Source organism: Sturnus vulgaris, unplaced genomic scaffold (genome assembly GCF_052056855.1).
Source record: "Sturnus vulgaris isolate bStuVul1 unplaced genomic scaffold, bStuVul1.hap1 Scaffold_85, whole genome shotgun sequence".
NCBI lineage: Eukaryota > Metazoa > Chordata > Aves > Passeriformes > Sturnidae > Sturnus > Sturnus vulgaris.
Window position 1 is genome coordinate 223081 of NW_028276736.1, and position 14418 is coordinate 237498.

Below are 14418 nucleotides of genomic sequence, written 5' to 3' on the forward strand. Positions count from 1 at the left end.
CCCGAGTCCCGCCCGGCTCTGGCAGCAGCAGCAGCCGCAGCGCAGTGGGCGCCGGCCCGGCCCAGCCGGGGCTCCCGGGCAGGAGCAGCAGCAGCGCCGGCCCCTTCCCACCTGCTCCTGCCTCGGCTTCCAAGGCCTTTGTCCAGGGCAATTCTGGAGTACAGCAACAATCACCCACACACAGCCCTGATTCCTCAGGGCCCGCCTGTGCTGCCCTGACCCAGCCTGCAGAGAAAGAAAGGGTCGGGTTCCAGCGCTGCTTTCAGACCTGTTTTACACACCCTGAGCTGACAGCAGGAGGCTGTTGTTGCCTTTACCTTGGGAATTGTAGCTCATGGCTGCTCTTGACCCTCTTCTGTTTGCCACTTGAATTTTATCCTTAATACTGCAATTGCCTTTTTCGATCAGTGCTATCCAGAGTGCTTTTGTGATGGGGAACTCGGGCTGTTCGTTGCAGCCATCATGAGTAGCACATCTTGTATTGCTCACAAGTCCATGAGCACAAAGTCAAGGAGAATTAAAGCCACACAGGCCACATTTGCAGCACTCAAACACAGCCCTGTTGCTGGTGCTGCTAAAATAGAAGCAGCTGACAGAAGCCATCACAGAAATTGCCTCTGGAGCATCACATAAAATGAAAAATCCACCAGGACAAAGAGAAACCAGAACTCCTTAACTTGCTTCATTGTTCCTTCTGAGCAGCAGCAGGAAATGGAGATGCCCAGAGGTATTTCCAGCTGCTGCTGATGCCAGTGGGAGCCCAGGCTGCTGCCCAGCCCCAGCGGGATCCTGAGCCCAGCCCGGGCAGCTCCCGCAGTGTCGGGAGCTCAGCGCACGCGGGGCCAGGCCCAGAGCCCCGGGCACGGCCGCCCATTGCGGGGCAGCGGCGCAGGCGGAATGTCCTGAGCCCAAACCTCCTGCTCCTGCCACACAGCGCCCAGCCTTCTCCCCCTGCTCCTCCTCTCCCAGCACGGCACAAATTCCAGCTCCGAGGAGGCTTCCCCACACAGGCCTCAGGCTCCTCTTTCAGCCTGAGTGTCCCTGCAGAGGAACACGGCATCTCTCAGGCACTTCCACAAGCTCAGGGTTCTCATTTCATGGGGAATCTGGGATGGAAATCCCTTGCTAAAAAGGACAAAAGCAGAGGGAACGAATTGGAAATTATTAGGAAAAAATGACCCTTCTTACAGACAAAGTTCATTCCCCGCATTTCTCCTTTTCAGATTCTTTCAGTCATCTACTCAGAGAGGTCCATCTTGTTCTGGTGCTTCTCATGAACTGATGGTACTCTTGATTTATACCAGTGCAAGACATGTAGAATCAGCTAAACTGAACACAGAAACAAACTCCCTCTGTCAGCCCATTTTCATGTTCTAGATCACTGTCAAGATGTCCATGGGGGTGTTGGAATGATTATCACACAACTCTCCACTTCTGGCTGCAGGCTCTGGAGATTCTTTCTCTGCATTCAGTCAGTGTTGCATTCCCTAACAATTCTTGGTACCACCTCCTGTTTTCTTAGGTTAGAACACAAACAATGGAAACCTTACCCATGGCACAACTCCCCAGCCCACCAGGAAAAGAAAGGACAAGTTGTCAAGTTCTTAAAACCTTTGTCCTGCTTTACTGCATAAGTTGTGCTGCACATGCAGTGTGGAAAGCCAAGAGAAGCTGCAGTTGGTGGCACATCTTGTGACAGGAGCTGCAACTCCTTCTCCAGGATAGGTTTTTGGAAAGAGGAAACAGGACTGTGGAGAAGATTCTGGGAAAACTGAAAACAGCTTTAAAGAAGTGAAATGAAAATGGAAAGAAACAATCCAAGATGTTTTTCTCTATTTCTGTGGTTCCATTTTCCATCTTGCACTACTTCTCCATCCCTTTAATTCCAAATGGATCTCAGCTCTAAGATCCGTGACTTGGCAAGTTTTAGACACTGTAAAATACCATGAGCTGCACACAGTTTGCATTTCCCTTTTTTTCTTGGAAAGCAATGCTGGAGACACAGTGCAGTGTTTGGATCAGGTACAAATTCTGCGTTCAGGGAATGTGCTCAGATAGTGTTTGAGCCTCAGCAGGGACAATGCACAGAAGCAACCAAGGAGATTCCTGTGCCACTGTGCAGGAGTCAGGACTCTGGATCTTTGCTCAACACGGCAAAGTTCCCGTGTTTGGACAGACCCAGGAGCTGCCAACGGGGAGCGCGGGGCTCGGTACAGGGACGAGAAGGGAACGGACACACGGACAAATGGCCCTGGCGCTTCAGTGGCAGCGACAGCAGTGGCATCAGCGGCAGCGAAAGAAGCGACTTTGTCGACTCCTTCATGCTTCTGCTCTCCCTCTCCCGCAGTCCCGCACCCTCTCTCGCTCTCCCTTTCCCGGTGTCCCCCTCCTCTCCCAGCTTCCCTCTCCCCGTTCCGAGCCGGGCCATGCCCCTGGTCCCGGGCGGGGCTGCCCCGTCCCCGTCCCCGTCCCCGTCCCCATCCCTGTCCCCGTCCCCGGCCGTCCCACCGCGGTCTCGCCTCCGCCCGGCTCTGCCCGTGCTGGCGGTGCCGCTGCTGGGCGGGCATCAGTGCCTGGGGCTGGGGCGGCATCGCCTCCCTTTGGCTCCGCCTGTCCCGGCCCCGGCCCCGGCTCCTCCCGGGGCCCGCGGAGGACACACGCGGCGCGGCCGCTCCCGCCGCCTGCGCTGCGGCTCCCCCGGCCCGAGCTCCGCCGCTCGGCAGCGCGGCCGCCGGCCCCGAGCCGCCGCTGTCCCGTTCCACAGAGCGAACGCCTGGGGCTGCCCGGCCCGGGGCGGCTGAGGGGCGCTCGGGGGCCGTTCCTGGCCCCGGGCCGAGCGCTGACAGCCGCGTCTCGCCGGCAGGGAAGGCGCAGCAGGGCCTGAAGGAGCGGTACCGGCTGGGTTCGCTGCTGGGAGAGCGGGCGTGGGCTGAGCGCTGCATCCCTGATTCAGAGCATCCCGGGCTGGCTGAGGGGTCCCAGAGCTCTGGCACGTCCCCAGCCCCACTGAGATCGTGCCCCTGGAGATCGTGCTGCTGGCCAAGGTGTCCTCTGGGTGTGCTGGGGTCATTCAGCTCCTGGAGTGGGTTGGGTTGAGCTGCCCAACAGCTTCTTGTTGGTGCTGGAGCGTCCGGAGCGGTGCCAGGACCTCTCGGGTTTGCAGGCAGAGCGGAGATTCCTGCTGGAGCAGGAGGTGCAGGAGCTGTTCCAGCAGGTGCTGGAGGCTGTGCACTGCACCAGCTGCAGGGTCCTGCTCAGGGACATCAAAGCAGAGAACATCCTGCTCGACCTGGCCACTGGGCAGCTGAAACTGATCGACTTTGGCTGTGGCACCTTCCTCCAGGACACAGCCTACACGCAGTTTGCAGATGAGCCCTCCCAGGGGATGCTCCTGGGCATCTCATGGCCCAGCCTGGGTGTAGCACCGGGGCTTCCCCCTATTGCAGCCAGGATGGGATCAATGCTTGAGCCAAATTGATTTGGGTGTGGGTGTGAGGGGTGCCCACTCCCAGCCCTGCTGACAGCCTTCATCACCCACTCTGCCTTGAGCTGGGGCTGGAGCTGAGGCAGCCAGGCTGACAAAAACCCCATGGGGGTAGCAGAGAGGGGGGTCAGACCTCATGCCCCAGCCGGTTTGGTGTGCAGGCAAGGAAGGGCTTGAACTGCTCTGCTCTGCTTGTTCACCTTGGCTTATTTTTGGGGCCATGCATGTGGGGAGAAGAGTGGGTTTTCTCCACCTCTGGGTGGGGTTTTCTTTTGCATGTCATGGTTGAGCCTCCCTGGGGCTTCTGCTGCCCTCTTCCAGCACCAGTGGATTCTTTTCCAACCCCGAGTTTGTACACAAGTCCCAGGTGCTGCGAGAGGGCTGTGGGTCACACCCTGTGCCACTGGGGCAGCCCCCACATGCCCAGGGATGTTGGGAGCAGGCTCTGGGAGCAGCAGCATCCCCCTGATGAACTCCATCTGGATTCCATAGGAGCCCTGTCCTACAGCCCACCAGAGTGGATCCACCACCAACGCTACCATGGCGAGGCAGCAACGATCTGGTCCCTGGGCCTCCTGCTGTACCACCTGGTCATGGGGAAGCAGCCGTTCAGGAGGGGCCAGGAGATCATCTGGGGATGGATCCTGTTCCCACGAGGGCTCTCTCAAGGTGGATCCTCATCTCTGGGCAGGGGGGAATACCAGTGCTGGGAGACAGCAGCAGGCTCGTGAGCATCCTGCTCTGGCAGCTGCTGAGGAGGTGGCACATGTCCTGCTCTCCTGCTCTCCTCCAAACAGAGAATCCATGGGGAAGTTTAGGCACAACCCTGGGCACACCCAGAATGGCCTGGGCACAGGAATGGGGGGACAACTTCTCCAACTGACTGGTGATTTCTGGTTTCTGTCTTCAGAGTGCCAAGATGTTATTAAGAGGTGTTTCTCCATGCAACCCTTGGACAGGCTGTCCTTAGAAGATCTTTTCTGTGATCCTTGGCTGCAGGGTGTTCATCTGCCCTAGAAGATGGGAGAGATCCACGGGCACAGTTGGATCCAGGAGCCTGGCAGGTAACAGCTACGGTCAGTGGCAAAGCAAACCAGACTTTGGTCTGTTTTTCGTCCTGCATGAAGCTCTGGGCAGGGATCATGAGAAGGGAACACGCAGCTCTTGGGCTGGAGCTGAGCTGGAGACCTGGTGTGGCAAGCACTGGTGGCCACCATCCACCCTGGGTTTGCTTGTCTGGTTCATTGATGGCTGGGGCCCTGGGCCTGGTCTGGCCCCCAGGGAAGGAGAAGGAGCCCCTGGAGAAGCTGTACCAGGTGGGGCTGCTGCTGGAGACACCAAGGACAACCTCAATGATGACAATCTCTTCCTCGACCTGTCCAGCTGAAGATGATGGACTTGGATTCTGGCACCTTCTGCACAGATCCACACCCAATTTGTGGGTGAGTCCACAGCCAGGGGGATGCTCCCAGATCTGGGCACAGCGTGGCCTGGCCGGGCACCAAAGGTTCCGCCCTTTGCTGGGGCAGATGCAATGAATTCTTCAGTGGCTGCCAAGCTGCTTTTTGGCTCTGGGCAGTTTCTGAGGGGCTGGATGTGCCATGGCTGGCTGCAGGCTGGGCACAGTCCTGCCCTCCTGCTCTGTGCCCAAGGCAGCAATGATGGGCAGCTTTGGGCACCGCTCTGGGCACGGCCAGCATGGCCTGGGCACGGCGGGAGCTGGGACAAGGGGGACAGGAGCCTTCAGCTGACGGGCGGTTTCTGGTTTCTCTCCTTGCAGCCGGGCTCTGCAGATGCTGAGGCTGCTCTGGGCTCTGCCAGGGCTCTGCTGGGCTCAGCCCTGGGCACGGCTGGGCCCGCTCTGCCCTCACATGGCTCTGACAGCTTTGCATCAGACAAACCCATTCCGAGCACAGCACCTGAGCTTTGTGCTTCTGCAGGTGAGGGAGACTCTCCTGCAGGCCAAGACATTGCAGTTAGGGACACACATCCAGTTGGCAAGAACCCAAACTCTCCACAGTCCCAGCTGAACACCTGGATCTCCACAGGATGTTTTCTTGGTCCCACTCTTCATTCCTTCTTGGCTGCAATTGTGCAATTGCACTTTCTTTTTCCTCTAGAAGTGCCCTGAGTGGACAAAACCTGGCGAGTGGGCCGTGCTCCTAAGGCAGTGCAGTCTGGAGCTGAGGGATGGAGAATTGCCCTTCTGCACTTCCAAACCAAGCAAAAAGCCATAAGTGAGACTTTCTTTAAGAAACCCCTGATAATGTCAAAGGGAATGTGGAGCTCATTCACAGTGAGAAGGAAGGGCATCTTCTAAAGGATTTGGGTTGTGACAGAATTGAGATTCCCAGTCCTGCTTGGAGCTGGCAGAGCACAAAGGAATTTTTTCTTGCTTCCCACCAGTTTCACCACAATTTAAAATAATAATATTGGAAACAAAGCCCAAAATCTTTTTTAAAAGGTTACTGAGGCCAGTAAGATGCATCAATGCCAGCAGCTCATTTACAAAGTCAATAAATGAGTTTTCTGTTTCAGAAGATCTGTAACATCTTAATTCAAAGTTACAGAAAATTTTTCACTGCACACTTGGATGTTTTTATCTTTCACATTTTATAGAGGCTTTTTTCCTTTTCTTTATCGTTTTTCTTTTCCTTTAAACAGAAAACATGCCATAAAAAAGGAGTGTCCTTTGCTCCTGGTTCCCATGTGGAGCAGCTCCTTCCCGCTGGCTGAGCTGCTCAGGCAGAGCCCGGCAGCTCCTGGCCCTGCAGGGCTGAGGCTTTTCCCCATTGCTGGGCTCAGACTGATGGAGCAGCACTGCAGAGCACGGGGACACACAGAGGGACCAGGAGCAGCTGCCTTTGTCCACCTGGAGCTGCAAGGGCCAAACTCTGAGCAGACAGGGCTGGCAGAGACTCACAGGCTCCTGTTTGCTGTGCTGCCCCACTTGTGCCCAGCCCAGCTCTGTGTGGGGCAGAGGGAGAACAAGGGGCAGCTCCCTCCCAGCCCCCAGCGCAGGGACCCCTCTGGCCCCGGGGCTTGGGGCACTGTCAGCACCCACTGCTGCAGCCACCGCCTCTGCTGGCACTGACAGCAACCCCCAAATTGTGGCTGATCCCGAGGGAGCAGCAGCAGGGCCTGGATCTGATCCCTGACTCTGGGGCAGGGCTGGACAAACGACCCCCACAGCAGCAGCAGCAGCAGCAGCAGCAGCAGCAGCAGCAGCACATGGACCTGAGTTTCAGCACAGCCCCTGCCACTCTTCCCTCCCGTGTGCAGTGGTGTCACAGCAGCCTGGGCCACCTGGGAGCCCCCAGGGCCAGCAGGGACTGGAGATGGCAGCCCTGGGCTCCTGGAGGTTGTGCAGGGAACAGAGGTGGGGACTCCCTGTCCGTGTGGAGCTTCCAGATGGAAAAGGCTGCTGTGAGCAGGCAGCTCCAAGGGCACAGAAAGGAGGGGCTGGAGCCCCTGATCTGTGCCAGTGCCACAGTCCTGGGCAGCAGCCACCGAGCACAGGGGGAACAGAGGGCACAGCAAGAGGGACAAAACCAGTCAAGGTCAGAGAGTGGGAAGAGCCAGAGCTGGGAGCAGGAGCAGCTGCTTCACTGCACCCTTGGAGAAAGCTCTTGGCTGCTTCAAAGTGCTGAAAGGTGTGAAGGGCAGGGAGGAGAGCACAGCAAACAATGCTCCTGTTTCCACAGCCTCCCCTCTCAGTGTCCCAGAAGGAATTGGATGAACTGTATTCTTCTCCCTGAGCCATCTCGTTCAGCATGAGCAGCTCAGCACCAGGAGCTAAAGGAGCTGAAGCCTTAGGCCACAAGAGCTGACCAAGAGGGAACTTTTGACCAAAGTAATGCTGCCAACATGGACTTAACTGAATGCAGCAGATGGAATCCTGGAATTACAGAATCCTTTGTGTTGGAAAAGACCTCTGAGCACATGGAGTCCAGCTGTTCAGCCAGCACTGTCAAGCCCAGCACTAAACCCAGTCCCTGAAGTGCCAAGGCCTGGACAACAGGCCCTGAGCCCAAGGTGACCTCTGGATGAACCTTCCAACCAAAGGTTATCCTTGTATTAGCAAATATACATGGTCATTAGTGCTGTGATAGATGTATCCACTCATGAGTGAAACATGGATTGACCTTTGTGCATTTAGAAACCAGACAAGGCCATGAAATCTGACATCTGGCCTTGTTTGGGGCTGTATGGTCAAAGTCAGCTCCCTTGGTTCCTCCTTGAGCCCTGGCCAGGCTTTGGGAGGAGCCCAAGAGGAGAATGAAAGCAGCTGTTCCTGCACTAGAAGTGCTGTCAGTTTGTTTATTCAGCACTGTCAGAGCTGGGCCCTCTCACAGCGGGGTTGGAAGCCTCACCTGTGGCTGGAGGCACCTGCAGGAATTCCCAGTGTCCAGGAGTGGCTCTGCAGTCCTTGGCTGTGACAGCTTCCCCAGCTGATGTGTGCACCTGGCTGATGGCAAAGTCTGAGGGTGACTGGTGCTGTCTCTTAATCCCTGCAGGCAATCTTTGGTGCTGATGGTTGGCTGCATTGCTGAGCTTCTCCTTTTGTGATTCTTTGCTGCTTTGAACTGCAGTAAATGACACTGATTGCTGAACTTGTGTCTGTGTCTCTGCTGCTGCCCCTGCCCACTGCTAAAACAAAGCTGGTGTAGTCTGGCCAGATCACCACAAAATGTTGCTTTTTAAATGTAAATGTAAGGAATCAGTGTTGTCTGGAATTCCCAGGTATAGGGAAAACCTTCCCTAGAGTTTGCTGGCTCTGCAGTGGGCTGAGGTTGGAGCACAGTGTGAGCAATGGGGAAGGCAGCTGAAAGAAGCTGAACCACTGGATGTATTAAAATATGGAAAAATGAAAAGAACTCGTGAGTTTGGAAAGATGAGGATGAATTTTGCTAACAACATCTCAGAAACAGCCTCAACAGAGGGAACAATTCATGTCAAAATGCTCCTGCATGTAGCAACAAAAAAGGTTTTTAATCTTAACTTCGATGCATTTGTGCAAAAGAAAAAGTAATAATATAATAAATAATTATATATATATATAATAAAATATAATATAAAATTTATGTATATACTTTCACATATATATAATGACATTGTAAAATAATGCTCCAAATACTAATTGTTTAGCTTTGACTGCTCAGGGATGTAACACTAAATACCCTACTGAAAATTATTGGCCAGGACACGAATATCACTGGTAAACTCTGTGAGATTGTGTACAATGAATGAAAGAGGAAAGGATGAAATTGGCAGTTTTTACAGGGTTTGCTGACACTAGGATGTGCAATGCTTTGTCTGTTCCTTTGAAAAATACAGTAAGGAAGGCTGTTGGGTTTTTCATATACCAGACTACCTACAGGCTACAGAATTGAGTGAACAGATGAAAGAGATTGTTAAAAGAGCAGTTGAAAAAAAATAGGAGATGGGAACGTGTCACAATGAAAATCCCATCTCCCAGATGTGCTCCATACCCTTAACAATGGCCCCGCTGGGAAATGGGAACCCCCTGGATGTGCATGGCTGCACCCAGTTTGCAAATACAGCCAAGGACAGTGACACTGTGACTGCCTGGGAAATTATTCCGGGTGTGATGGCCCCTGACAGGGCCACCCCAGAGGATGCAGGGCTGGCCCTTCATGCATAGGAATTAATTAGGATAAACCAGGAGCAAATGAGAGTTATCAATACTGGAACAGCGATTCAGATTCCTCCAGGACACTTTGGTTTGATGACTGCTCACTCAAGCTTGGCCTTGAAATTGTTCATGTCATGGGAGGAGGAATTGGTGCAGATTATCAAAGAGAAATTAAAGTAATTCTGTTAAACAGAAGTGAACAATTGGATTATTCAACCCCATATTCAATTGTGGAAGGGTAGCACAATTGTTGATATTGCAGTTTTTAAAACAACTGTGAGAAAAGGACATCCAGCTCAAATCACTGCTGTTGATGGAGATAAAGGGTTTGGATGCACCAGTCCTAATAATGGAGCCAGAGTGTGGGTGCAGAGGCCCAATGGCCCTCCCAGGCCAGCTGAAGGAACAGCTCTGGGCAAAGACAACACTGTTTGACTCCTGAAACCTGGCTGAGAACAATGGGAATGTGTCCCTGCAGCCAAGTGTTCTGTGCCAGAACAAGTGGATGTTATGGGATATTGTTTTACAGATCCTGCCAGACCAAATCTCCCTGTTTGCCCCAACAGCTCTTTGGAAAATGATCCACGGGGCTCCATGTGAAGGCTGATGTGACACTGAGGATGTGGAATTCCACACAAATTCCAGCCAGGAGCCTGGGTGCCCTCAGGGACTGGGACCTGGCACCTCTCCAGCCAGAGGGGAAAGGAGCCCACCAAGCCTTGTCAGCCACAGACAGCACAGTAGAGCTGAACAGCAAAGGACCTTGGGGACATTATTCTGGAATTAAAAAGGCATCAGCTCTGTGGGCAACAGAATTATTGTTCCTAACCTAAATGAGACTGAGGAAAAAGAATGAAGAGCCGTGTCACTAAAGAACTACTGAAGTCTGTAAATTCTATCTTGATAGGTAGCCAGAATCTTTGTTTGCCAGAAACACCTCTAGTTTTACCAAGGATTAGTCATGAAAATTGTGATGAACATGTAAAGATCAAAGTAGCCAAAATACTCAGTGTAACTAATGGCTGGATATGTTCTTGACCCTAGGGAAATCAAGGCAGAGCCATGGTTTGTCAGGACTTGCTTGATCCCAATGAGCCCCATGGTGCATTTGGTGCTGAGCCCTTGAACCTCAGGGCCTGAGAGGAGATTGCACAAACCTTTCCAGGAGTCCAAGGCAGAAGAAAAACCCAAAGTGTCTCAAAGCATCAATGGGCCCCACTGAGGTCCATCCCCTACAGAGGCGCCTCATGGACTCTCTTTGGAGGAGAGAATGGGAGGCCAGGATTGCCCAAAAACTTCTCAGTTACTCAGAGAAGAAAGGAAAAAGGAAAGTACCTTAAAAAACTGAAGTTCCTTGAAGTATTAATGAGCCCCAGTGTGTGTCAGTACAAAGCTCTCAAGGGACTTGTTAAAGCAGATGATTGGGGACATCACTGCATAAACTACTAAAAGAGTTGGTGTTAAAAGGGAAACTCCCAGTACCTTAAAAAGCTGAGTACTGTGAAGTATTAATGAGCCCTACTGAGTATCATTACTGACAAAGGCTCTCAAAGGACTAATTAAAGCAGATAATTGGAGGCCATCACTACACAAACCTCTCACAGACTCAATGTCAAAACGTAGAACTTAAATTAACCCCGAGTGCCTTGCAGTGTTAATGAGCCCCAGTGAGTGTTGTTACTGACAAAAGCTCTCAAGGGACTAATTAAAGCAGATAATTGGAGACCATGATTGCACAAAGATCTCAGAGACTCCAAGGCAAAAGCAAAACCCAAACCTTGAGTATCTCAAAGTATTAATGAGCCCCACTGAATGTCAATACAAAGCTCTCAAGGGACTGATTAAAGTAGATAATTGGGTGCATGATTCTATAAACTACTAAAAGAGTTGGTGTCAAAAGGGAAAGACTTGACATTTCTTTGTTCCCCCCTGTCATCTCGGCCTCGAATTTCCTGCTCTAACTGGAACCTGGGGACATTTTCTCAGTTGTGTCCCTCATTGGGACCCATTAAAACTTCAAGAAACTACAGCATTTTAATTTGAGTTCTTGAGAAGGTTTTGGAACACTCTCTCAGGGAATGATTATGATGAAAACATTTAATGAACCAAGAGATTCATTAAAGTCCTTGTGCTGTGTCTGTGCTGATGAGCTGGGCCGGGCTCCTGGCACAGAGGCACCTCCCAAGGTGAACCAAGAGAAGCTTCAAAAAGACATTTCTGCTGAGGAGCAGCTCCTCTGCCAGCCCAGCAGGGCTGAGGGCACTGCCTGCAGGCACTGAGGGCACAGGAGCCAGGCACAGACAGGCTCAAGGCAATCAGGACTGGGAAGACATTGAGCTGAGACTGCACTTGGGGAAACATCTTCACAGCCCTGGACATGGTGAGTGTGTGGGTGCAGGGCAATGTCCCCTGTGCTCCTGGAGGCATCTCCTGGAGCCAGCACAGCCCACAGCCTGGGGGATGTGTCAGGAGGACTCTCTCAGATCCAGGGACGCTGCAGGGGCTGAAGCTGGGGCTGCAGCCAGGGCTGCCCAGGGCTGTCCTGCAGAGCAGCTCCTGCAGCACTCAGGGCTCTTGGCCAGCCCAGCCCATGTGCCACCTGCCAGGGACAGCTCTCAGCCTGCCTGGCAGCTCCCCATGCACTGTGGGGAGAAGTTGGAGGTGCAAGGAGCCACCCCCATCAGGACAGATTCCTCCTGCTGTGGAGATGGTGCTGCATGGCCAGGGCTGCTCTCAGCTTTCTCCTCAAGGCAAGGCAAAGGGGCTGTCAGGTGTGTCTGTGTCACTGGCACTCCTGCACTGTCCCCCTGGGCATCAGCACATCTGCCTCCCATCTCCCTCACAAAGTGCCTCCTCACCCTCCTGTGCCTCCAGACAGCAGCAGCAGCACCTTGGCTTGCAGCATCTCAGTTTGTGTGAGCTGCCCTTAAGGCCCTGCTGGCAGGGAGATGGCCCTGGGCAGTGCCCTGTGCTGGGAGGGGTGTGCAGGGCAGAGCTGAGCCCCCAGGGCTGGGCTGGGCTCTGGCATCGCTGACAGGGACAAGGCTTGGATAGAGAGAAACAGCTCCCAGTCGGCAGAACTCCGGGCAGCAGAGCCAAACCAACACTTAGTATGCCTTTCTCTCTCTTGATCAGAATAGAGCAAAAAAAGAGTTTAGAGAAAAGTGTTTTGAAATTGGAGCCTTCAAAACGGCTACTGTATTTTTCCAGCACATTTGAAGTGCGATCACCTTGAATTAGAGGGAGATATTATAAGCAAAGTGCATCTGTAAGGGCCCAGATGGTCAGACTTCACTGTGTCAAACGTAGCCTTGTTTTCCCTCTGGGCTCCTGAGCATTCATACTGAGAAAAATGCTGATGATGAGGCAGTAACTCAGCAGCAGAAACAAAAATTCAAAAATAAAAGTTTTTAGTGAAGTTCCCCCACAGGAAGAGAAGCAGTTTTGAGAGGATTCCTAAATTAATTGTATAGGATTGACTCAAGGAAATGTCTCCTAACTTGTCAATGTGTTCTTTTAACAGCCCACAATGCCCAGAGTGAGGAAATGTCCAACAGCAGCTCCATCAGCCACTTCCTCCTGCTGCCATTGGCAGACACGCGGCAGCTGCAGCTCCTGCACTTCTGCCTCTTCCTGGCCATCTCCCTGGCTGCCCTCCTGGCCAACGGCCTCATCATCAGCGCCGTAGCCTGCGGCCACCACCTGCACACCCCCATGTTCTTCTTCCTGCTCAACCTGGCCCTCAGTGACCTGGGCTCCATCTGCACCACTGTCCCCAAAGCCATGCACAATTCCCTCTGGGACACCAGACACGTCTCCTATGCTGGATGTGCAGCTCAGCTCTTTTTCTTTGTGTTCTTCATCTCAGCAGAGTTTTCCCTCCTGACCATCATGTGCTACGACCGCTACGTGTCCATCTGCAAACCCCTGCACTACGGGACCCTCCTGGGCAGCAGAGCTTGTGCCCACATGGCAGCAGCTGCCTGGGCCAGTGGCTTTCTCAATGCTCTACTGCACACGGCCAATACATTTTCCCTGCCCCTGTGCCATGGCAATGCCCTGGACCAGTTCTTCTGTGAAATCCCACAGGTTCTCAAGCTTTCCTGCTCCAAATTCTACCTCAGGGAACTTGGGCTTCTTGCTGTTACTGGATGTTTAGGTTTCGGTTGCTTTGTGTTCATGGTTTTCTCCTATGTGCAGATCTTCAGGGCTGTGCTGAGGATCCCCTCTGAGCAGGGACAGCACAAAGCCTTTTCCACCTGTCTCCCTCACCTGGCTGTGGTATCCCTGTTCCTCAGTACTATCATGTTTGCCTATCTGAAGCCCCCCTCCGTCTTCTTTCCATCTCTGGACATGGCACTGTCAGTCCTGTACTCAGTGGTGCCTCCAGCCTTGAACCCCCTCATCTACAGCCTGAGGAACAAGGAGCTCAAAGCTGCAGTGTGGAGCATGGTGACCGGACGATTCCAGAAAAAGTAAACTTCTGCCAATTTCTGCAAATCACTTACAATAAACGTCATAATTTATTTTTCCTGCTGGGTTTGGTTGTTGGTTTATTCTTTTCTTTCCTCTGTTTTCGATTTTTGATATTGTCCACTAAGAAATGACATTGTTTCTGCCATTTCACATTTTCTATTTTTCCACCTTTTATGTGACACACAGACTGTGTCTATGAGTAGCTGTGCTCTCTGTGGCTTTAAAGGAAATAAAGGATCTCTCTCCCAGCAAAGTTTTTTCCAGAGATGTCCCTTTTGTTCCCTTCTCTGCAGCTGCAGCAGCAATGTCTGTGTGCAGAGCTGGGGCAGATCAGTGCTGGCACAGCAGCTGTGCCCAGCAGCAGCAGCACTTGGTGTTGCCAGTGCTGCTCCCGTGCCACTGCCCCGCTGCCCTCCTGGCCCTCGTGTTGCTGCAGGGCCTGAGTGCTCTCGGGGCTGGGCACAGCCCTGGGGGTGGCAGTGCCAGGGCTGCAGCAGGGACAGGCCATGGGCACTGCTGGGGCAGCGCTGACACCTCAGGCCAGGGCCTGGGGGCTCCAGGCTCATTGGCCAGGCTCTCTCTACAACACTTGGCCAGCCCAATGCTGAGCAGAGAAAAGCCCCGACAGCAGCCCCAGGCTGGCCATGGGCAGGCTGGGGGCAAACAGCATGGCTGGTGCTCTGCAAGCTCCCTGCAAGGGGGACACCCTGGCAAGGAGCAGCAGAGCAGGGGCTGATCCATCCCCAGTGCGCTGGACACCCCAGGGCAGCGTCCCAGAGCGTCCTCATGCACCTGCCAACAA

The 14418-nt window shown here is 53.3% G+C and overlaps 1 protein-coding gene across 1 annotated transcript; it reads left to right on the top strand.

The window, feature by feature from the left end:
* Positions 1 to 12686: 12686 nt before the first annotated feature.
* On the top strand, positions 12687 to 13619 carry LOC148217338 (olfactory receptor 14A16-like). Its single transcript, XM_088158716.1, has one exon. The coding sequence runs from the start codon at positions 12687 to 12689 to the stop codon at positions 13617 to 13619; it is 933 nt and encodes a 310-aa protein (XP_088014842.1).
* Positions 13620 to 14418: the final 799 nt, after the last annotated feature.